Genomic DNA, 23,477 nt, shown 5'->3' on the forward strand with positions numbered 1-23,477 from the left:
TTTCTTTCTTTCTTTCTTTCTTTCTTTCTTTCTTTCTTTCTTTCTTTCTTTCTCTTTCTTTCTTCTTTTTTATAAGGGAGATGAACTCCCAGTTAATATTAAATAAAAATAAAGGCTTTTAAAAAATACCCATGAGTATAGAGATTGTCACTATTAGCCATATTCCTGGGGTAGCCATACCAGGGCCTCATGCCACTTTCGGGGGGTGGGGGGTTCGTCCTCGGTCCAATAATCCTCTCCCGTGGTGGAATCCTCCCTGCGGGTGTAGGTCAGGCTCGCCCTCCACCGCCCCCCCACCCCGCATTCGGGTCCCTGGGGGCGAGAAGAGCTGGGCGCTGTCGGGCGCGTGGGGGAGCCAGGGCAGGGACGAGCGTGACCAGGAGCCAGAGCGATCGCGGCCAGAGAGGGAGGAGGCGGCCAGGCCCAGCCTGACGCAGCGGCGGCGGCGGCGAAGCAGGCCACTGCCAGGGCACTCGGGCCACCAGCGCCAACCTTCCCCGCCTCCTCCTCCCGCGGCTCCCCGCGCGTGGGAGTGAGTGCGTCGCGCGCCCGCCCAGGGTCACGGGCCCGGGGCATCCTCTGCAAGCTAGCCCGGGCGGAGGGAGGCGCAGGAGCGCGCGCGACGGGCGGAGGCGGGGAAAGGAGCCGGCGAGGCGGAGGCGAGGGAGGGGAGGGGAGGAGGGACCCGCCCGCCGCGCCCCGGCCGCCGGGCATGTGTGGCCGCAGGCGCCCGTCGCCGCCGCTGTCCCAGGGCTGAACCGCACCCGGGTGTCCGGGACGGTGTGTGCGCGAGTGTGTCTGTCCGCGCGGGCGAGCGCCACGCCGGCCCCGAGCCTCCCGCTCGCTCCCCCGGGCCGCGGTGCATGTTCGCCTCTTGCCACTGTGTGCCGAGAGGCAGGAGGACCATGAAAATGATCCACTTTCGGAGCTCCAGCATCAAATCGCTCAGCCAGGAGATGAAATGCACCATCCGGCTGCTGGACGACTCGGAGATCTCCTGCCACATCCAGGTGCGGGCTGCCCCTGACGAGGGCGCGGGGGCCTCTGCGGGTGGGCGTGCGCCGGCACGGGGGAGGAACCCGCGCGAGGGCCTGCTGGAAAGCCAGATTTCTCTTTCCCCGCCCTGTGAGACTGGGAGCAGTACCCAGGGATGGGGCGCGTTATCCGCGCTGGGGCCCCTTCCCTGGCGTGCAAGCTGCGCGCACGTCTCGCTGCGCCTAGGCTGGGGGCGCCGGGCAGCTGCTCCCTGGAAGAGACTAACCCTTCTGTCCCTTACCACGCCACGAAATGGGAGCTCAGAGAGCCGAGAGGGACACCTGCGTGTCGCCCATTCTTTCTTCCCTTCCTCCACGTGGAGAAGGCATGCACCAGCTCGGGTTCACTCATTTCTCTCGGGCTCCCAGGCTCCGAAGGTGCCTCAGCCCTAGGGACCCACTTTCACTCCCTGCCGCCCTCCTACCGATGGCCTTTACTTCTCCGCGTGGGGCAGCGGGGAAGTTTCCCGGGAGTGAGAGCGGCTGGACCGACCTAGGCTCCAGCCTTGAGGGATAGGGCGCGCGCTACGCGGATTCCCCAAAAACAATCATGAAATCCATGTGTTTCAGAGAAAGGAAAAGGGCTGTGAGACTCTCAGAGAGGGAGCCTTGCAGGACCTGGGTCCGGGGAAGAAGTGCCCCTTGGAATATTGGTGGACAGTGCTCCTTCCCAAGTTGGAGAAGCAAGAGTTCTTTGGGCGAAGGTAGCTTTCCTGGCAGCCTCATTCTCGGGTAGTAAGTGCTTCTGAGCTTGCAGGAGATGTAGTGTGAGCTGCAAGGGTGTGTGTGTGTGCGTGTGTGTGTGTGTGTGTGTGTGTGTGCGCGCGCGCGCACACACACACGCACGCACACTTTCGGTGAGCGTATATGTAGGCAAATGTGTGCCCTCTCCTTTGACCCACTAGGCGCGCACAATCTGGAAAGGTCGTGTCAATGCTCAGCACGATTAGCTTCTGACTTTTAAGTCTGTTTGCTTATTTATCTCGGGGATTTCCTCTCTGTCCTACCTGAGTTTTGAGGCTCCAGGACTGAGCTGTTTTTTTAAATACAGAGCACACTACCGAGTTCCGTTGGGAGATGAATGGGGGCAGCGTCTCTCAGCGGCAGGAATAGGTCTCTGGCTGTGTTAACCCCTAAATGAATGAGTGAATGAATGAATGAAAGGTTTTTCCCGTTTATTTGTTTGTTTGCCAGTGGGAGTTTGTGACACAGAGACCGTGGCAACTAATTTGCAAGCTGACAGCGGGACAAGTTTCAAGGCAGGAATGTGGTGCCCCATGATCTCCCAGGAGAGTAGGCTCCTAGTGAATTTTCTGGAGGATCTTGAATTTCATTCTGAGCTAAGCAGTGCTGCTAAACTTAATAATAAAAGGATTAGCAGGTGAGGCAGTTTTTTTTCCTGCCTCAGGGTTGCACAGAAACCTTTGGCATGTACTGTTTTGTGATCCAGAGATAGTTGTTTGAGCACTTTGCTTTAGGTCCTAGAATGGATGTACAGAACCTTTAACCCACATTGAATATGTAAATATTAGAGGGACCAGCAGCAGAGTGGCGATCTTGCGCTCTCCTCTGCTCTCAGTCCTCTGTGTGCACAGTCCTGTTCCACTTGGAGTTGACACCACTGGGTTTTATCTCCTTTGGGACTTAGTCTTCCTCAGAATAGATAAGTAGTCCCCAAAGGACATGTATTTGTTGCCTGGTGTCCAGGGAAACAATAAATGGTAGCAGGTCTAATAATAGTTTGGAAAGTTAAGAGTCTGTATGGCCCAACCCGTGCCAAAGAGGTTAATGTGCTATATTCCAAAATGTTGACTTTGGAATTGCTTAAAAGTCAAGTGTTTCATTTTGTGGCACATCTTTTTTCTGCTCCTTCTGCCTCCAAATGGTGATTATTATTTAACCAATTGAAATGAATTAAAGATCCTATATGGATAGTTTTGGACCTTCTGCCTTCCTAGACTTTTTCAAGTCCAGGAATTGAAATTGCACTTCTGGGTACAGGGTCACAGAGAACTTTCCATTTGTTTAAAGTTAGAACAAAATGGCATTTTGAAAAAAGAACTATTGGGGTTATTAACACACATGCCCTAGGGAATCCATCCCTTCATCTTTCCTGGCTTGCCTTTCCCCTCTGTTCCAGGGAATCACAAAGATGAAGAGGTATGTGCACTGTCACATTCATCCTCCCTCCAAAATCTGCACAACATATGAGTTATGAAGGGTTTTTGCTTTTGTTTTTGCAAAACAACAGCTTTTAATTATTCTTTTCCAAATTAGATAATTGGAGTGCTTATTGACAAGGAAAACTTCAAAGAAACAACCTAGTGGCCCAGTGTCAGCTGCCTGGTATCTGGTCCAGGGGAGCTGCTGAAAGTCACTTGCTCTGTCTCTTTCCATGGAGTTTAGGATGTTGTCCCATCACGTCATTAGGGTATGACTGTTTAGGGCTGGGGAAGAGGAATTCCGAGTGGACAGGGAGCAAAAGGAGAGTGTAAGGCACCAGACGGAGGCCTGGGGAAAGGAAGGAGTTGCCGAATACTCCCTACTAGGCTTTTCCAGCTGAGCCAATCCTTGAAGTCTGGACAGTGTAGAAGGACATGAGTTAACTCTTACCTCTTTTATTCAGTCTTTCTGCTTCTAGCAGAGTGGAGTCCTAGCTAGCCACCTCCCCCATTGTATCCTCTTCCCCCCCCCCCCCCCAGATGCTGGCATGGTTATTCATAACTCCTTCTAATGAACTTGTCATTTTTCAATACTGACTTTTATTGAGTAAAACGTAGACTTTTCACATGATACACTCTTTAGCAAAGCCTGGTAAACATGGTTGATGTCATTGGAATTGGCTGGGGACTTTGATTTGTGTTTGAACAGAAACTCTAACATAGTGCTTAACACACATTAGGCACTCAATAAATATTTATAAATGTAGATTGAATAATTTCCTTTGTAGATTGTTGAATTCGCAGGGTAGGAACATTTTGTTGAGGTTGTTGTTCATTAAGGATTCCCCAATACCTGAAGGAGTACCTGGCATATAATTGTGTTCGATAAACACTTGTTGATTGAATGAACGCCCAGTATTTAATCTAGCTCATTACCTATCAGCATGACAGTAGCATGACAACACTGGATTGGGAGATACATGGTTTAATTATGTTACCAACCAGTTTGGTGACAAGGAGCAAGTCACTTGACATTTGTAGTCAGTGTTTCCTCTTTTGTAAAATAAGGGAGTTGGGTTAGATGGATGGTTCCAATTTAATAAGTTTGGTTTAATCATTATCTAGACCAGTTGCACTGGAGTGGAACACTGTTGTTAACAAAGGGGTTGGATACACTTCATCTCATGATTTTCTTCTCTCCCTTTTATTGATGTTATTGTGTTATTGAGTATCACCTCAGTTTTATAGATAATGGAAAAAGAGGCCTATAGAGATTATGCAATTTGGGTTACCTGGCAACGAAGTAGCTTAGAACCCAGGTTGTTGGACTAAAAATGCAGAGCTCTTCCTTCTCTGTAGCTGCCTCTTGAGACTTGAGAGTTAGGGTGCTTTCGGCTGCAAGTGAGAGAGTGGCCAAGTTGAAGTGCATTAAATAATAAGTACACTAAGTGTCTTCTGTAATGAGAAGTCCAGAGGTAGGGCAGTTGCAGAGTTGTCTGGTGGTTCTGCATGGACCCGGGTGCTTTCCGTCTTTCCACTCTGTCATCCTCAGCACATCAGCTCTGTTGCTTAGAGTGGTCATTATCATAAGGTGACTGCGGGCATTGTGGATGTGATGTGGATGTGTCAGGCACTACTGTATCCACGATATAAGAGGTGGTACTTCCTCGTGCATTTCTTTTTATCCCAGAAGAAGACCTTTCCTAGAGGCTCCCCTCAGTCTTCCTGTCAGATCTTATTGGCCAGGACTGGATCATACACCTGTGCCCTAGCTTCAAAAGAGTCTAGGAACATGTGCGTCTGGTAGCTTCGCTCTTCACTCTCTATAGTGGGAGGTGGGCTTTGACCTTATGGAAGTAATGGAGAAGTGCGTGTGTGTGTGTGTGTGGGGGTACTCGCACGTGCATGTCTGTGGTCTTTCTGAGGCAGGGAGAGCTGTTGCGTCTTTCAGAATTGGTCAGATTGAGTTGCAATTATTGTTACAATAAAATTGTCAGAAGAGTTTAATGAGCTGCTATGTAAGCCATGGCTTACTAGAGGTAACCTTTTATGATCATATTCCAGAATAGGAAACATTGTTGGATTGTCCTTTGTTGCTTGCGTTGTTAAATGGCACTTCAGTCCTTACTGAACTGGTGGGTTCTGGGCAGCTCCGAGTCATCTAATGTCGCAGAGGCACAGCTGGTAGAGCTCTACTCTTGTTGAAGTGGCCATATGGTGAAGAGGCTGAGAGCTTATGTTCTGGAGTACTACTTGCTTGGGTTGGAACCCTGGCTCGACCACTGCCTAGCCAGGTGACTTTGGGCAAGTCACTTTCTCAATTTGGGTCTCAGTTTGCTCATCTGTAAAGTGGGGATAACAATAGCAGAGACCGCATGGGCTTGTTGTAATGCTTGGTACCTGGCCCCTAGTAAGAGCTGAAAAAATACTGACTGTTATCTTATTATTATTATGTGAAGCTATAGTTGAGGTAATTCTAAGTAGTGGGAGGCTTTAGCTTAGGCTCTAATGTCTTTAAGTCTAAATTCCATCATTTTATGATTATGCAAGACCTTAAACAGGTCCCTATGCCTCCTGTTGTCCATCTGTGAAATAGGCACAATAATTCTTTGTTGCCAGCCTCCATTGGGTTGTTGAGATGACGTATATGAGAGCATGTTGTAAAGGTTAAAACATCACCCAAATGTAGAACACTATTCTAATTAATTTATCTGGGGGAAAAAAGAGAGTAGTTTATTCCTTTTTTTCTCATCTGTTGGAACAGGAACTGGATGATCGCATGCAAACATTCACATGTGCTGAATATCAGGCCCCACGATGGTCCTGGTGATGAAATCCAAGCTGGGTCCAATCGACAGCCACACCTCTTCTGATAATAAGGACACGCCAACACTTTTCTCTATCAGACTCATCTAGAATGCCATTAAGAGTCCACTGAAAATCAGACACAAAAGGAAGAGAAGGGGGAGGCACTTTGTGAAATACTGTGGCCACGCTCTGACGTTTTTAAGCCTAGACTATATGGGCCAGCTCTTTATATTAAGTATGTTGTGAATAAAAAAGTAATGTTATTTCAATGGTCTGCTAAGATCTTATCTCTTGATGTCCTCAAAGCAAAGGCAAAGTGTATTGACTGCAGAGTGAATGTAATATCGTTGGCTCCACATCATTTGGACAGTATATCAGCTGGGTGCTTGTAACGACATCTAACAAATTCTAATTCAAACTGACTTTAACATTAAGGACACTTGCTGGATCATATATCCAGAAGTCTTGAGTTAAGGGTTTCATTCAAGGACGATTCTGCCTTCTTTTTAATTTTTTTTAGATGTTTATTTATCTTGAGAGAAAGAGATAGAGAGCGAGCAGGGGAGAAGCAGAGAATCCCAAGCAGGCTCTGCAGTGCCAGCTCAGAGCCTGATGTGGCACTTGAACTCACAAACCGTGAGATCATGACCTGAGTGGAAATCAAGAGTTGGATGTTTAATCCCCTGAGCCACCCAGGCGCCCCATCCTGACTTTTGTAAGGCTTTATCCTCATACTGGCAGGGAATGGTTATGGTAGTGTCAGTTCTCACCTTCTCGTGGGACACCCTCCAGAGGCAGAGAGAAACGACTTCCAACCCAGCATTCCAAGCAAAAGTCCTGCAGCCACGCCCATCCCTGTCACATGCCCATCCCTGAACCACTGACTGTAGTCAGTGGGAGGGAATGTGCTTATTAGCTTAAGGTGAGCAGAACCTGACCCTGGGACTCAGCATGGAGTCAACTTCCCTCCTGCTGGTGGCCTGTATGGTGGGGGTGGGTCAATACCTAAAAATCAAGGCTCTCTTGAGAGGTGGGTAGAGAGAGGGGGAGATAGCCGCTAGGAAGATAACCCGTAATACCCACACTAGATATTTTGTCTGGGTCAGTGGCTCTCAAATTGTGCCCTGGGGACCCCTGGACGTCCCTCAGATCCTTTCAGGGCATCTTTGAGGTTCAAACTATTTTCAAAGTAATACTAAAATGTAGTTTTACATTTCCTTGGGGAATAGTTTTATTGAGATGTAATTTACATACTTAAATCTTCCTACTTAAAGTATACGGTTTTAATATCTTCACAGAACTGTGCATCTATCAGCACAATCAATTTTGAAACTTTTTCACCATCCCCAGAAGAAACCCAGTGCCGTTTAGCAGTCATACCCTCCTTTCCCCCTGGCCCTTCCAGCCCTAGGAAACCACTCATCTACTTTCTGTCTCTGTAGATTTGTCTGCTGTGGGCGTTTGATAAAAAAAATGGAAACATACAATATGTGGGCTTTTGTGCCTGGCTTCTAAGCATGTTTTCAAGGTTCATCCACGTTGTAGCACGTATCAGTACTCCTTCCTTTTTATTGCTGAATAATATTCCAGTGTGTGGCTAGACCAGTTCATCAGCTGGTGAAAATTTGGGCTATTTCCACTTTTCGGCTGTTACAAATAATGTTGCAGTGAACATTACTGCAAACATTTCTGTGTGGATACACCTTCATTTCTTTTGGGCGTATGCCTGGGAATGACATTACTGGCTGGGTCTACGTTTAACTTTTTGAAGACTGCCGAACTATTTTCTCAAGGAGCCCCACCATTTTACATCCCCATCAGCTGTGTACAAGGGTTTCAATTTCTCCACATCCTTGCCAACACTTTTTATTATTTGTCTGTTTGGTTATAACCACCTTAGTGGGTGTGAGGTGGTATTCTTACTGTGGTTTTGATTTGCATTTCCTTGATGGCTAATGATGTTGAGTATCTTTTCATGTGCCAGTGGGCCATGTTTATATCTTTTTTGGAGAACCAGTTGGATTCTTTGCCCATTTTTAAGCTGGATTGTCTTATTATTGAGTTGTAAGAGTTCTTTATATGTTCTGGATACTTATATAATACATGACTTGTAAATATTTTTCCTGTTCTGTGGGTTGTCTTCTTACTTTATTTATTTTCTTTTTCTTTTTAAGAGAGAGAGATAGTGAGAGCATGTGAGTGGGGGAAAGGGGCAAAAGGAGAGAGAGAGAGAGAGAGAGAGAGAGAGAGAGAATCTTTTTTTCTTAAATGTTTATTTATTTTTGAGAGAGAGAGAGAGAGAGAGAGAGAGACAGAGCACAAGTGGGGGAGAGGCAGAGAGAGAAGGAGACACAGAATCCAAAGCAGGCTGAGCTGTCAGCAGGAGCCCGACACAGGGCTCGAACTCACAGATGCCGAGATCATGACCTGAGCCAAAATCAAGAGTCAAATACTTAACTAACTGACCCACCCAGGCGCCCCAAAAGAATTTACTTTCTTGATGGTGTCAGAAGTTTTTCAACTTTGATTAACTCCAACTTTTTTTTTCCTTTTGTTGCTTGTATTTTTGATGTCATAGCTAGGAAGCTATTTCATAATCCAGGGTCATGAAGACTTCTGCCTATGTTTTTTTAAATAGTTTTATAGTTTTACCTTTAGGTTTTGGATTCATTATTGTATTAATATATAATTTATACACAACACCATTTACCAATTTAAAGTGTACATTTCAGTGGATTTTAGTGTATTCAAAAGGTTGTGTAATCATTACTACTGTCTGTTTCTGGAAGACTTTCATCATCCCCCAAATAAACCTGTACCCATTAACAGCCTGGAAGTGGTCTGGCTCCCATTCCACTGTACGGAGAGAGGGTTTTCCCCCATACATCCAACACCACCTACACATGCAATTCAATTCCATTTTGACACTGTCTACCTGGAGATAACATCACATCCTACAGGCTCAGTCCCATAAGACCGCCCCCACTTCAGAGGCCAGTCACGAGTCCAGGCTGTCACCTAGGCTTCTGATTGACTGGTTGTAGATCAGAGGTTCTCACAACCTCCTCGAGTTTGATTAGTTTGCTGGAGCGGCTCCCAGAACCCAGAAAAACATTCTATTTACTAGATCACTAGTTTGTTAGAAAAGGCTGTAACAGCCAGATGGAAGAGACGCATAGAGCAAGGTGCAGGGGGAAGGGTATGGAGCTTCCATATCCTCTCCAAGGAGTAGCAATCTCCTGGAAGCTCTCAGAATTCTGTCCTTTTGGGTTTTTAGGGAGGCTTCATTACATAGGCACGATTGATTAAATCATTGACCATTGGTGGTTGAACTCAATTTCCAGCTCCTCTCCCCTCCCTGGAGGTCTGGGCAGTGGGATTGCAAGTTCCAACCCTCTCTAAACACCTGGTTCTCCTGGCAACCAGCCCCCATCCACAGGGGATTTCCAAAAGTCGCCTCATTAACATAACAAAAGATACTTTTATTGCTCACAGTCACTTAGGAAATTACAAGGGTTTTAGGAGCTCCGTGCCAGAAATGAGGACAGACAAAATGTATATTTCTTATTATAATTCACAGTAGCACACAGCTACTCCTCATCTTTGATCCAGTTAGAGTTAACTTTTGTATAGGGGGTAAAGTAGGGGTCCAACTTTATTCTTACGCATGTGAATATTTAGCTATCCCAGCACCGTTGTTTGAAAAAACGATTTTATTCCCCATTGAATTGTCTTGTCATCCTTGCTGAGATGTTGTTTGCTTTTTCCACTCTCGTTCTCCCACAAGTGTGCAGTGGAGTTTTCTAGAGGCTGTATGATATGTGCTATGGAAACACATTAAATGCAGAAGCAGATGTGAGAATCCAGCTGTCTTTTATTGAGCCAGACATTAAAGATTTTTGCAAAAATGGAAAACAATGCTACTTTTCTCATTAAATTAGTTATTTTGTAAATACAAGTTATTTTTCATAAAATGTGCAACTTTTGGTAATGTGCAGTGGGTTTATTATTCTTGCATGACTCAAAACATTCACTATTCAAAAAAATTCTCAGGAAATTGATATATCCAACCCCCCCCAAAATTCTAGGGATCCTTCATAGTGTACAGGAGTTTTGAGACCAACAAGCTTAAGAACTATAGGTTTTGGTGCCTCTGAATTTACTGAACTTATTGAAATATTAAAAAAAACCCAAATAAATCAAAATGGAACTCCCAGTGTATTGTGGACCTCCAGAAGATTCCTGACAAGTTACAGGTATTTGAAATGATAGCAACTAAATAAAAAACACCCATTGTATACATGGAAAATGTGTATATGTGTATTTGGAATTCTTACTAGTAACTATGTACTTTTGTGTGTGTGTGTGTGTGCATGTGCGCACGCGTGTGTGCTTGTGCGTGTGTAGCAATGTTAAGAGAAGGACAAAACTAGATTCCACTGGAGTAAGCATTTCCCAAATGAACTTGCTCTCCAGCTGAATCTTCAGTTTTCAACTGTAATAATTAGATAAAGCCACGTCTTACTTTGAGACCCCTCTTCTGACTGGCAAGGGTACAGCAACAATGGGTTAACAGTTTAAAATGTAAACCACTTGAAGTCACTTGAATTAGTCACTTGAACTCTCTTAAGTTCTACTTCTTTTTCTAAGTAGGCATTTTGGGAAAACTTAAAAATTGCAGGAATGGAGGGGGCGCCTGGGTGGCTCAAGTGGTTAAGCATCCAACTTTGGCTCAGGTCATGATCTCACGGTTCATGAGTTCGAGCCCCAAATTGGGCTCTCTGCTGTCAGCACAGAGCCTGCTTCAGATCCTCTGTCTCCCTCTCTCTTTGCCCCTCCCCTACTTGTTCTTTCTCTCTCTCTCTCAAAATAAGTAAACTTAAAAAAATTGCATGAATAGAAATATCAGAGTTTGCCCTGCAGAGAATCCAGTATGAGGTTCATGTGCATGAGTGATAGGCATGTGGTATATATAGCACGGTTTCTCCTTATTTCTACTTTGTGTGATGAAGGATTCATGTTGCTTCTATGAAGTAGCAGAGAGCCAGACCTGGAGTCTAGAAATGGGGAAAAGTAGGATTATGGTCAGGAATTGTTAGGGCAGGTTTTGTGAGTGAGAGTTGAACTTAATTCAGGCCCAAAAGAGTTGGTGTTCAGCTCTTGGGAGGGAAGTGTAAATGCTTCTTAGTCTCTGATAATTCATGTGGCTCCTCTGTGCTCTTGTTAAGATGCATATGCTGATCTAGGAGGTCCTGGAGCCCCTGGGTGGCTCAGCAGATTAAGCGTCTGACTCTTGGGTTCGGCTCAGATCATGATCTCACAGTGCATGAGTTCGAGCCCTGAGTTAGGCTTCGTGCTGACGGTGCGGAGCTTGCTTGGGATTGGCTCTCTCTTTCCCTTTCTCTCTGCTCTTCCCCAACCCTTTCAGAATAGATAAATAAAATAAAAAAACAAAACAAAACTCAACTACGAAGTCCTGCGGAAGGCCCTGGAATTCAGCATCTCCAACAACCTTCCAGCATTCTAACAAGCTGCTGTTACTGGTCTGTGGAATGGTACGGAGTTAGGGGAATTTATCTGTCTCATAATGAAATTCTTATTTTTATTTATTTATTTATTTATTTTTATCTAGAGAGAGACAGAGCATGAGTGAGGGAGGGGCAGAGAGAGAGGGAGACATAGAATCTGAAGCAGGCTCCAGGCTCTGAGCTGTCAGCACAGCGCCCAACGCGGGGCTGGAACTCATGAACTGTGAGATCGTGACCTGAGCTGAAGTCAGATGCGTAACTGACTGAGCCGCCCAGGTGCCCCTCATAATGAAATTCTTCATTTCCTTGAGTGTGGGGACTTTTTGGCTTTTATCTCCCTTGATAACCTCTCACCCGGCACATTTCCCTTAGTAGATGTTCAGTGAATGTTTGAGTAGGTGAATGAATGAATAAAGGAATCCATCCAGGTGTGTGTATCATGACCGATTGAAATACTGATGAGACGCTGATGCTGGGCTGGCATGATTCCTTTTGATTCCCAGCTGCAGCCAAATCACGAGATTGTTTTTTTTTTTTTCCAACGTTTATTTATTTTTGCGACAGAGAGAGACAGAGCATGAACGGGGGAGGGGCAGAGAGAGAGGGAGACACAGAATGGGAAGCAGGCTCCAGGCTCCGAGCCATCAGCCCAGAGCCCGACGCGGGGCTCGAACTCCCGGACCACGAGATTGTGACCTGGCTGAAGTCGGACGCTCAACCGACTGCGCCACCCAGGCGCCCCATGAGATTGTTTTTTAAGCAGGATTTCCTATGATGGCCAATCTCATGAAGTGTTGAGCACATGGGGGTGCAGGGTTCATAATGGGCCACACTTCCTGCTCTTGCTTTCCTGTATCCTGGACTCGTGGTGGCTTTGCAGAGGAACTCTGGCAACTTCTTGGCACAAACAAATCATTGTGTGTCAGCCAGCAGTGCCTGGAAGCTCCCTGGGGCAGAGGGGACCCAGCTGTCCTCAATTGCAGAAGTGATCCCAGGGGACAGTGACCCTGGAGGACAGTGAAAAATGCATTCGAGGTGTGACATAGGCTCTGAAGCTGTTTGTTTTGGTTGCTTTCCCTGAAGGTTTAGGAGAGAAGTGAGACAATAACTTAAAAAAAAAAAAATGAAGCTTGGGGCGCCTGGGTGGCTCAGCCGGTTAAGCTCCGACTTCAGCTCAGGTCGTGATCTCATGGGCTCGTGAGTTCAAGCCCCACGTTGGGCTCTGTGCTGACAACTCAGAGCCTGGAGCCTGCTTCAGATTCTGCTCTCTCTCTGCCCCTCCCCTGCTCGTGCTCTGTCTCTCTCTCAAGAATATATAAACATTTAAAAAAAAAAATGAAGCTTAGTCTAAGAGGAAAGAGCAATTGTGTAGATCTAACAATTATATTTTTAAAAGTGGATTAGTGAAATGTTTTGAAATAACATCAATCTTATTTGATAAGCATTTCGAATATATCTTCTGTATGCTGAGTACAGAGTGGGTAACTAGACATAAAAAGAAAAAATAAACAGCCATCAAGAAGCTTCCAGTCATTTGGGGGAAGAGAGACAAGATAATGGTACAAGGACAAAATGACAACTGTAGTGACAGGTATATGGAGATGAAGAACCAAGAGGAGGCATCTATATCAGACTGAAGCATCAATAAGTATTTCTGGTATAGATGGATCTTGATTAATAATTAAAGGACAAGTGGAAATCAATTATTTGAAGAAGGAGAAAAAGGCATTTCAAGTAAGGTGAGCCTTTGCTTGATATAAAACCCGGAGCGTGAAGCCACATGATCAGATGTAGAAATGAAGGAAGGGAGAATCCGGGATTCAGTCCCATGTGGTTTGTTTCCGTAACAAAGGTAATGGCCATGCCCTGCCCCCCTCACCGCCCCCCCCCCCCAGGAAAGACAGAAATGGCCACATAATTTGGGGGCCCATTGCCAAGTGAAAACATGGAGCCCTTTGTTAAAAAATTAAGAATTTCAAGAATGCAGCAGTCGACTTTTAAACCAAGTGTGGGGCCCTTCTAAGCATGGATCATGCACCCATAAAGTTGGCCCTGAGAAGATGAGGAGGAAGAGGAGATGATGAGTTTCATTTTGGGCTCTTAACCTTGAGGAGCCTGTAGGGTATCTGAGTGGAGAATTCCCAGTAGACAGTTGGAAATAAGCAGACAAAGTCAGCAGAGAGGTCTGGTGTGGAGACACAGATAAGGGAATCCTTTAGTGTGCACACAAGTGGTGATAGAAACCATGGAGGTGTGAAATGAAACCATTAGAATGGGTCTTTTCTATCTTTCTGTTGGGGGCATCCTCGTAGATCAAACCAATGGATTATGAGCTCTGGAATTCTTCCCAAGAATGCTTGACCGCTTTTCTTTTGTGAGGCAACCTGGACCAGAGTAGGGGCTTCTCCGTTTTCTCCTGCAAGCATGGCAGCCAGATCAGAGTTACTAGTGGAAAAGCATTTTTCTGCTCTTCATCCTCATTTCCTTGCTTGGACTAGCAAATGAAAAAAGTCTTCTCTCAGCCTGAAGGTTCTGTGTTACAAAGCATCGGATTTTCACTCCAGGGAAGTCACCCTTTGAGACAGTGTCACGAACGTTAAACAGATAATACATCTTAAAATCCTACCAGCTTGGTACAAAATGAAAGTAAACATGTTGTATGAAGAGCAACTTTGCGAGTTATGCTGTAATAATTTATCTATTATTTAATATTAATTTATACCTCCTATATCTCCTATAACAAATTTTGTTTTCTACTTAGTTCCCAGGGGATCATTGTGACTATTAATTAAAATAAATTCGAGTTCTGTGTAATTGCTCCAAGAAATAACCTAATATTAGTAACAGAAGGACCAGATTGTAGATGCACAATAGAGTTTTGTCTGAATATATATGCTAAGGTTTGAAGCGTGATTATTCTATAGCAGGGGAAAGCAATTAGTATGTTAACAGATTAGGGTTTGGTTTATTATCTCTCCACTCAGAGGTGTAATTTGTTGCTTTAAGGCATGAGGGCTTGCTGGTAAACATTGGCCTGGAAAGGATCGACTGAACCAGTATCTTCATACACAAACTAAAAATTGAAACACAATATCATTTACTAATGGACTGGTAATAAAATTAAGCAGTCTTGGGGCACCTGGGTGGCTCATTCGGGTCAAGCATCCAACTTCAGCTCAGGTCATGATCTCACAGTGCGTGAGTTCGAGCCCCGCATCGGGCTCTGTGCTGACAGCTCAGAGCCTGGAGCCTGCTTCAGATTCCCTGTCTCCCTCTCTCTCTCTCTGCCCCTCCCCTGCTCATGCTCTGTCTCTCTCTGTCTCAAAAATCAATAAAAACATTTAAAAAAATTAAAAAAAATAAAATTAAGCAGTCTTAAAATATTAATAGAAGAGAGGACGAAGACCTCATTAATAAGTTGGCTAATAATTCTTCCTTGATGTTACTAGCTGATGTTATTTTGGGGGATGGTCTCTATACATAGTGCTGCTCATTGTTCTGAAAATAATTCTAGTCCTTGTGATCTGTGCCTGTATGTAGGTGTTGTCTACAGTGTTATGGTGGTGTTGGGTATTTATTGTTCTTTGTTTAGTAGCATCCTTTCTCTACCCTCATCTGCCTCTTGATATCCTTGAGTAGTATGTTAATGATGTGCATTAGCTAGTTGATTAAATTGAATCTCAGTCTCAGAGAGGTGATGTGATTTCTCTAAGGTCACATATTTAGCAAAAGTAGGATGGGGTCTGGTGTGTTGAGTTTTAGGTTTGCTCCTACTCTGCTTAAATACTACATTATTTTGTGTTTGAATCTTCTTTGGTAGTCTAAATGCTGCAATTCTTTTTCACTGGCAACTTTTCTAATAGCAGAAGGGAGAAGCCATACACTGACCACATTTCTGGGTAAAGACAGCATATTGACATTTTATTTTATTATTTACTTATTTATTTTGAGAGAGAGAGAGAGAGAGAGGAAGTGCAAGTGGGGGAGGGTCAGAGAAAGAGAGAGAGAGAGGGAAAGAGAGAGAATCCCAAGCAGGCTCCACCCTGTCAGTACAGAGCCTGATGTTGGGCTCCAACTCATGAACCATGAGATTGTGACCTGAGCCGAAGTTGGCCTCTTAACTGAGCCACCCCAGCACCCCTGCATATTGACATTTTAGCACTGTCATCTGAAGGGGCACCTGGGTGTTGGTTAAGGACCCAACTTCGGCTAAGGTCGTGATCTCACAGTTTGTGGGTTCGAGCCCCACATCCAGCTCTGCATTGACAGCATGGAGCTGCTTGGGATTCTCTCTCTCTGTCCCTTCCCCTTTCTTGCTTGCACACGCTCTCTCTCTCTCTCTCTCTCTCAGAATAAAGAAATAAACATAAAAAAAAAGAACTGTCATCTGAGGACACAATTTTAGTTCTTCTCTACTTTGTTTTCGTCAACATGTGGTTCGGTGTATATCCACGTGAAAAGTGCGATCAACTTATTGTGTATTTATGAATATTTTGCTGTGTCACATAACTAGATAGTTGAAAGACACCTCCCTTTTTCTTTACTTGTTTGGCTTGGCATAAACTTTGCTTGCACTTTGAAATTTCAGATTAACTCCTAAGAAATTGAAAGGAAAAAAAAAGAGGAAGGATGATGTTGCTAGAATTTTCTTTCTGTCCTGTATGGTAATTTACCTTGTAGCTTTGAGATTGACTCTGGAACTTGAACTCTTAGCAATCTCAGACCATGGTATGTAGAGGACTTCCGGAAGCATATGAAAACCAAACGTTTGTTAGTTAGGCCCTTGCCACATCCTTGTCAGGCTCTCTTTGTTTTTAAGCTTAGACGGAAGAATAATAAAATCCCTGGAGTCAGGGATGGAAGAAACACTCAGTACCACCTGGAGCCTTATCAAGGAGAACTTCACCTCTTGTGTTCCCAAACCTCAAGGGAGATGTACTTACGCGGAGCGGTGTCATGGCGCAGGGGGTGGAAGGGACACCTTGAACGGCGCCTTTTGTCTCCAGGTTTGGAGACATAATTTCTCCACCAGGTTGTAGGTGGCACCTTCTTGGTTCAATGCTGAATAAAAGAAAAAAAAAAAAAAGGAAAAGTTGTACAGTAATTCAAGGGCAGCCGTAAAGTCTGAGTTTGCAGCGCCAGCAGCAGTGTGGTAATTTGAGAAGAGCAAATTAGAAGAACAAAGCAGATTTTAATCATATGCCACAGAGAGGAAGGTGGTTTAGGTTTATCTCCAAATTGTACCTCCATTAGAGAAAGGGAGGGTTTTAAAGCTATTATCCAATATTTAGTGTTAAAGATTTCTTTCTTCTTTCTCCCCAGTCTTTCTTTAGTACACTCACTGGGTGGGGAATGCCAGCCTTTGTATTGAGGGGTTGTTAAATATAAAACATTTTTCTGGTATTACTGGAAATGGAGGGGGAGAAAGAGAAAGGTTGAGGGAGAGATATTGATTTTGAGATTCAAGGTCTTTATCTTTTAGAAGATTTTGGTCTGAAGGTAAAATTGAATATTAAGAAAGTGTCTCCTCACATCTTTCCATCTATCCATCCATCCATCCATCCATCCATCCATCCAACAAACATTTATTGAGCACCTCTGTTAAGGACTGGTCTGAGGATTAGAGATACAGAGATAAAGAAAAATATGGTCCTTTGCTGTCTAGTGGAGAAGATGCACACATAAACAGATTCAAGGTGCTAATACTATGATAGAAGGGCACCAGAACATTGTTGGAGCAAACAGAGCAGCCAACAGTAGAGCCAAAGTGTGGCTTGGGGGAGGGTTTATCGCTCCTTTAATCTCTGGTTGCTCTCCTCCAAAGTCACTGCTCCTCAAAAGGATGTTCTTTAAATGGATCACTGATATATTCTCACTCACATTTACTTGTAAATAAGAACATCTTTAAGAACTTTGCTCTTCTTGGGGCATCTGGGTGGCTCAGTTGGTTGAGTGTCCAACTTCGCTCAGGTCCTGATGTCATGGGCTCGTGAGTTCATGCCCCACGTCAGGCTCTGTGCTGACAGCTCAGAGCCTGGAGCCTGCTTCGGATTCTGTGTCTCCCTCTCTATCTGCCCCTCCTCTGCTTGTGCTGTCTCTCTCAAAAATAAATAAACGTTAAGAAAAATCATATTAAGAACTTTGCTCTTCTCAGCAAATATCTCAGCAAAAATTGTGCCTTGCTATATAATGTGATTTTAAGAGAAGTTACAAACTCGCTTGCCTGCTTCCTACTAGATTTTCACCCACAAAGTGTCTCCTATATAGAAATTCGGGAGTAGCCCCTGGGGCTACTAATCTAGCCCGAGAAGAACAGGGAAGATTTTCTGGAGATGATGTCTCAAGTGAGTTTTAAAGAAAAGGTAAGTATTGTTTGGCCAGTAAATCAGGGGAGTCTATACAGAGGTGTAGAGCTGGGCAAAGAAGGGCATTCTAGCAGAAGGCTGAGTGTAGGCAAGGCATTGTGTTTGTGGGAAGCTAAGAGAAATGCATTATGATTTTATATATCAACAGAGAGTTCTATACTACGCAGTGGAGAGTTGGCAATTACCTGCTCAGACTACGTAGACAATAGAGTGGACAGTTGGAGTCTAGAAAACAATATGACTACTGTTTACTAGGGAATTACTACTATTACTAGGGAATAATTAAGATAACCCCATTGAGGCATGGTTTGCATGGGCCAAAATGACGTGGAAAATTGGTTTGCAGCTAAGCTACACTTCCAGAGCTAGAGGTAAGATACATTGGGTGTTTTATCTTTGGCTTTGAATGCCTCAGTGCTTCTTGGAAAACACCACCATGAGGAACGCTGGAGTTTTCGAGTTCTTAGTGAAGGTTTTAAACGTTTATGTGTCGTTGGGGGTGGTGATGGTTCCATGACCTTCAGTGAGCCCATTGATGAAGCAAGTCTTTCTTAATTAGAGATCAGGGAACTGACAGACCTTTCCAAGGCAACTCACTCCATTAACTTGTTGGGATAGTTCTGAGCCCAAGCAGGGAGGGCCTGACGCAAATCGTTGTGGGGGCTCCAGGAAGTAGATGTTGAACAGCTGCAGGAAGTAAGTGTTGAATGGAAATGAGATGACTTGAAAGAGGCCTCCTTGTATACTTTAGACAAGCACTGTCCAGTAGAACTTTTGTGATGGTGAAGCTGTTTTATATCTGTGCCATCCAACTTGGTAGCCACTAGCCGAAAGTGGCTGTTGCGCTCATAGAATGTGACATACGTGCCTGAGGAACTGAACTCCAATGTTATTTAATTTTAATTTGTTACCAATCCAAATTTAAATAGGTACCTGTGCTGGTGATTATCACACGGCACAGCGTTAGCATCTTAGCGGTGGTTAACTCTGGGAGGAGAGAGGCGTGGAGAGGCAAATTTGGGGAGTAGCACAGGAAAACAGTCTTGTTCTTCTCTACATTCTTCTGTATCATTGGAACTTTTGATAAGCACGTGTTGTTTGCTTTTGTAATTTTAAAAGCGTGGGACATTTTGAGGAAGATGTGGACTTTTATTCTCCAAGAGGACTTAGAAAATGGGAAAGGACTTTGATTTTTTAGTCCAATGCCTGTATCTTTCTCAGGAGCATCTGAAATCCAGGGAAGACAAGGTATTTTAATGCTGAGTAACTGGCTGGGACCCAGGCATCCAGACATCCATTTTCATTGTTCTTTTGACTTCATGATAAGGCATTATTTATGTGAGCCTGGTCTATGTTGCCATGTTTTTTTTTTTTTTCTGTACCTAGAAAGGTGTGACATACAATTACTTAAGTTCAAATTCCACTGATGATTCCTGGTATACAGGAAAGAGGTTGACTTTTCTATATTAACCTTGCTTTTCTGTTGATGTTTGCAGATTTTCTACATGGACAATCACGTCATCTGTGAACAAGGACAATTTTATTACTTCCTTCCTAACTTGTGCAACTTTTCTTTTCTTTTGTTGTCTTTTTGCCCTAGCAAGAACTTCCAGTACGATGTTGAAAAGGAGTTGGTGAAAGGGAACATCCTTGCCTTGTTCCTGATCTTAGTGGGAAAACTTTGAGTTTCTCACCATTGACTGTGATGTTAGCTGTAGGATTTTTTTTTTGATAGATTTTTAAAATCAAGTTTAATCAAGCCTAGTTTACTTAGTGGGTTTTTTTTTTTTTAAATGGGTATTGGATATTGTTCAAATGTTTTTGCTGCATTTAGTGGAAGGATCATGTGATATTTATTTATTTATTTATTTATTTATTTATTTATTTACTTATAGAGGGTGCAAGTGAGTGAGGGGCAGAGAGAGAGAATCCCAGAAGGGGCAGAAGGAGAGAGAGAGAGAGAGAGCGAGAGAGAGATGAAGAGACAGAGAGAGAAAGAGAGAAAGAGAAGTGGGGCTCACCTGAAGTGGGCCTTGTGTTCACCTGAAACAGCCTCACCAGATGTGGACTCGAACTCACGAACAGTGAGATCATGACCTAGCTGAAGTCAGATGCTTAACGACTGAGGCACCCAGGCGCTCAATTTTTCTTTTTTTAGTTTATTGTTATGATGGATTACATTAATCATTTTTGAATGTTGAACCTGCCTTGTGTGCCTGGGATGAATCTCACTTGGTTGTGATGTATAATTCTTTTTACACATTGTTGGATCATCCAGTGATTTAGGCAAAGGAAATTAACTACTAAAACTTGAAATTATTGATAAATAAATAGCACTCCTCAAGTCAGCAATTTTCCTCCCATCATTTATTTTGGAGATATTATATTTTATCTTTAATAATTACTATAGAACACAGTGATTGTTCAAATAATACAAAAGATTACCCAATGAAAAAGAAATCCTCCTATACCTTACTTCAAATGTACTCTTCAGAGGTCATCATTCTCCACAGATTGTTTTGGTGCATCTTTCCAGAATTTTCTGTTTCCTTTCAGAAAATGATTATCAACCACCTTTTATTAGGGAGTAACAACAACCTCATCGGGGTGTAGTTTGTATGGGCCACATGACCTAGAGAATTGTTTTAGAGGGCTAGGTTGTCTACACTTCTAGAACTAGAGGTAAGTCATGTTGGGTTTTTTTTTGTCTCAAGCTCTGAATGCTTCGGAAGTGGTGGATCCCACTTTATGTTTCTCTGAGCTCCTTCATTCTCTTTGGTGGGCTTGTGTGTGTGCGCTGGATGATAGACAGTCACGTCTGGGGTTGGAGTGTCCTCACCTCTTCCTCCATCATGTCATTTTTGTTTCTTCCTCTGCTGTGTGACTGGAATAAATTCTCATCCCCCTTCTCTGCTTACCCTCCCTGTCCTGAAGACTTAGGATGTCTTCAAAGAGGACCTTTCCTCCCAAGGGCCCTGTTTAAAATTCTACTCCCTCAGTGATGTGTGAAGAACAGTCAGAGATGTTGAAAGACATCTGACGTGTGACATTCCTTTCAGGGAATAGTGACTTACTTAGATCCCAGAGGACCCGGGATACTGAGGGGCAAGAAGAAAGGAGGCCTGGCGTCTTGGAGGAGGAGAGCAGAAAGGGAAGAGATTTGCTCAGGTAGCATGTGAGTGTGACTTGCAATGAGGGTATTGGTTGCATATATGACCTTGGTAGACCCTGTGCTCATTTTTGCTGGAAGGCTTTGAAAGATTTTTCCAGTGAATCCATTGATTAGCCAGTAAGCTTTTAATAAACCAACACAATTTTAATGCCCCATCACACATACTAGCTGAACCTTCTCTCTAAAGTGACACTCCAAATCACGTTGCTCCTGGTCACATTTTTTTTATAGCACATATGGCTGTTTATTAACTTGTTCATTGCTTTGGGGACCTGTTGGCTGTTGTCTCCCCCCCACTAAACTGGCAGCTTTGTTGAGGTCAGGGGTGCTCCTGCATCTCAATGTGTAGAACCTGCCCAGTGCCTGGGACATTATAGGTGCTCAGTACAAATATTGGTTAGCTAAAAGATTAAATAAATGAATACACTTTACCAAATCATAATGACTGTGATCACTACCGTTTGTTGAGCACTTACTGTGTGCCAACTTCCTGGCCAAGCACCTTTTATCTCGTTTAATCCCTATTTAAAGGTTAGGAAGATGAGCCACAGAGATGCATCCTGTCCCAAATCACACAGCCCAAGTGGTGGGCTGGGATTTGAACCCTGGTCTGCCCAAGACCAGCAAGTTCAGTAAATGAAGGTGTAATCCCTAGAGATGTCAACCTTGGGCAGTAGCTTCAGGAAGGGGGATCTGCCAAAGAAGGAGGTTTCTGGCTTCCAGATGGGTGTCGGGTGGTGGCTAGTAGACCAGGCACCTGCTCTTCAGGAATTTAGATGGAGACACCCACACAGGCTGCCAACACGGTTCTACAGAGTGGGTTTATGCCTCATGTGGATTCCGGCTAGATGTTCTGAGCAGTCGTGAATTATTTAGGCCCTGAAGCAGAAACCTCAATGCTTCCTGGCATTGAACCCTAATGAAAATTGTGCCTAAAATTAAAGTCAAGAGGTTCAGCAGTTATTTATTTTTCTGTTAATGAATGGGGGAGAGGAAGCAACCCATCGGCAATCAGCCATTTGGTTCACCTTTCTGTTACTCTTCCCTGGCTCTCCAAAGGGCCCCTCAGTGCGTGCGAGTCTTTTTATTTTTTTTATGTCCCATTTTGCAAAAGACCTGAGAGCCATTTTCACCATTCTCGATGTCCAGAGAGGGCTCATTTCGATTCACTTTTCTACCAGGGGAGCTTCAGCCCAGAGAATCCAGAGGCCTAAGGAGTACCTTCGTCATGGCAAGCTTGCAGCGTCGCTGGGCCCTCTCCGGGCCTCCCTTGCTTTCCCACCTCTACTGCTGTTGTGCCACTTGGGGATCAGTTGAGCCTATTGTTGTAAATCTACACAGCACTGTATGTTTTGTAAACTGCCTCATATTCAGTTTGCCTTTTAAAACATTTTTTTAGCGAGAGAGAGTGGGCATGCATGAGCTGGGGACAGGAGCAGAGAGAAAGAGGGAGGGAGGGAGAGAGAGAGAGAGAGAGGGAAAGAGAGAGAATCTTAAGCAGGCTCCATGCCCACTGCAAAGCCCAACATAGGGCTTGATCCCACAACCCTCAGGTCACGAGCTGAAATCAAGTTGGACGCTAACTGACTGAGCTCTCCCGGCACCCTGCGAGGGGAACCTCTTGAGAGGGACCAAGCGCATCTTCTTAAGGAGGGTTGGTGTGGTTCAGCGTCTCTCACATCTATTTTTTTTTTCCAAACAGCTATATCGGGATGTAATATTCATGCCATAAAATTCACCCACTTAAAGTGATTTTTAGTATATCACAGAGTTGTGCTGTCATCACCACTTCATTGCTCCAGACCCCTCAGTTGTCACTCTTTCCAACCCCTGCATTTCTCCCAGCCCTGAGCAGCCACTAATCTACTTTCTGTCTCTATCATGCAGTTTATGACTGGCATCTTTCAGTTAGCTTAATGTTTTGCAGTTTCTTCATGTTGTGTCAACACCTCGTTTCTTTTTATCGCCAACTTGTATTCCATTGCATGGATTTGCCCATAATTTGTTCACCCGTTCATTGGTTGGTGGACATTTGGGTAATTTCCATATTTCGGCTATCGCCAAGATATTGCTAGGAACATTTGTGTGCCAGTTTTTACGTGGACATTTGTTTTCATATGCCTAGAGGCAGAATTGCTGGGTCATGTGGTCACTCTGTGTTTATCTTTTTGAGGGACTGGCAGACTGTTATCCACAGTGGCTGCACCATTTATGTTCCTACTGGCAGTGTTCAAGGGTTCCAATTATGCCACGTGCTCACCAGTAACACTTATTACTATCTTTTTGGGGGCGCCTGGGTGGCTCAGTTGGTTAAGCGTCCGACTTTGGCTCAGGTCATGATCTCACGGTTTGTGAGTTCGAGCGCCGCCTAGGGCTCTGTGCTGACAGCTCAGAGCCTGGAGCCTGCT

At 44.3% G+C, this 23,477-nt stretch overlaps 1 protein-coding gene across 2 annotated transcripts in view; it reads left to right on the forward strand.

Moving 5' to 3' along the window:
- The first annotated feature begins 696 nt into the window (after window positions 1-696).
- The window catches only part of FRMD3 (FERM domain containing 3), a 306,916-nt gene continuing 284,135 nt past the window's right edge, over window positions 697-23,477 (forward strand). For both annotated transcript variants that reach the window (XM_040450325.1, XM_040450324.1), the window contains exon 1: window positions 697-1,010. In XM_040450325.1, the coding sequence (XP_040306259.1) occupies window positions 864-1,010 (147 nt within the window). In that variant the 5' untranslated portion in view covers window positions 697-863. The remainder of the gene's footprint in view (window positions 1,011-23,477) is intronic.

This window comes from Herpailurus yagouaroundi, unplaced genomic scaffold (assembly GCF_014898765.1).
Source record: "Herpailurus yagouaroundi ecotype Mexico unplaced genomic scaffold, PumYag 201, whole genome shotgun sequence".
Taxonomy (NCBI): Eukaryota; Metazoa; Chordata; class Mammalia; order Carnivora; family Felidae; genus Herpailurus; species Herpailurus yagouaroundi.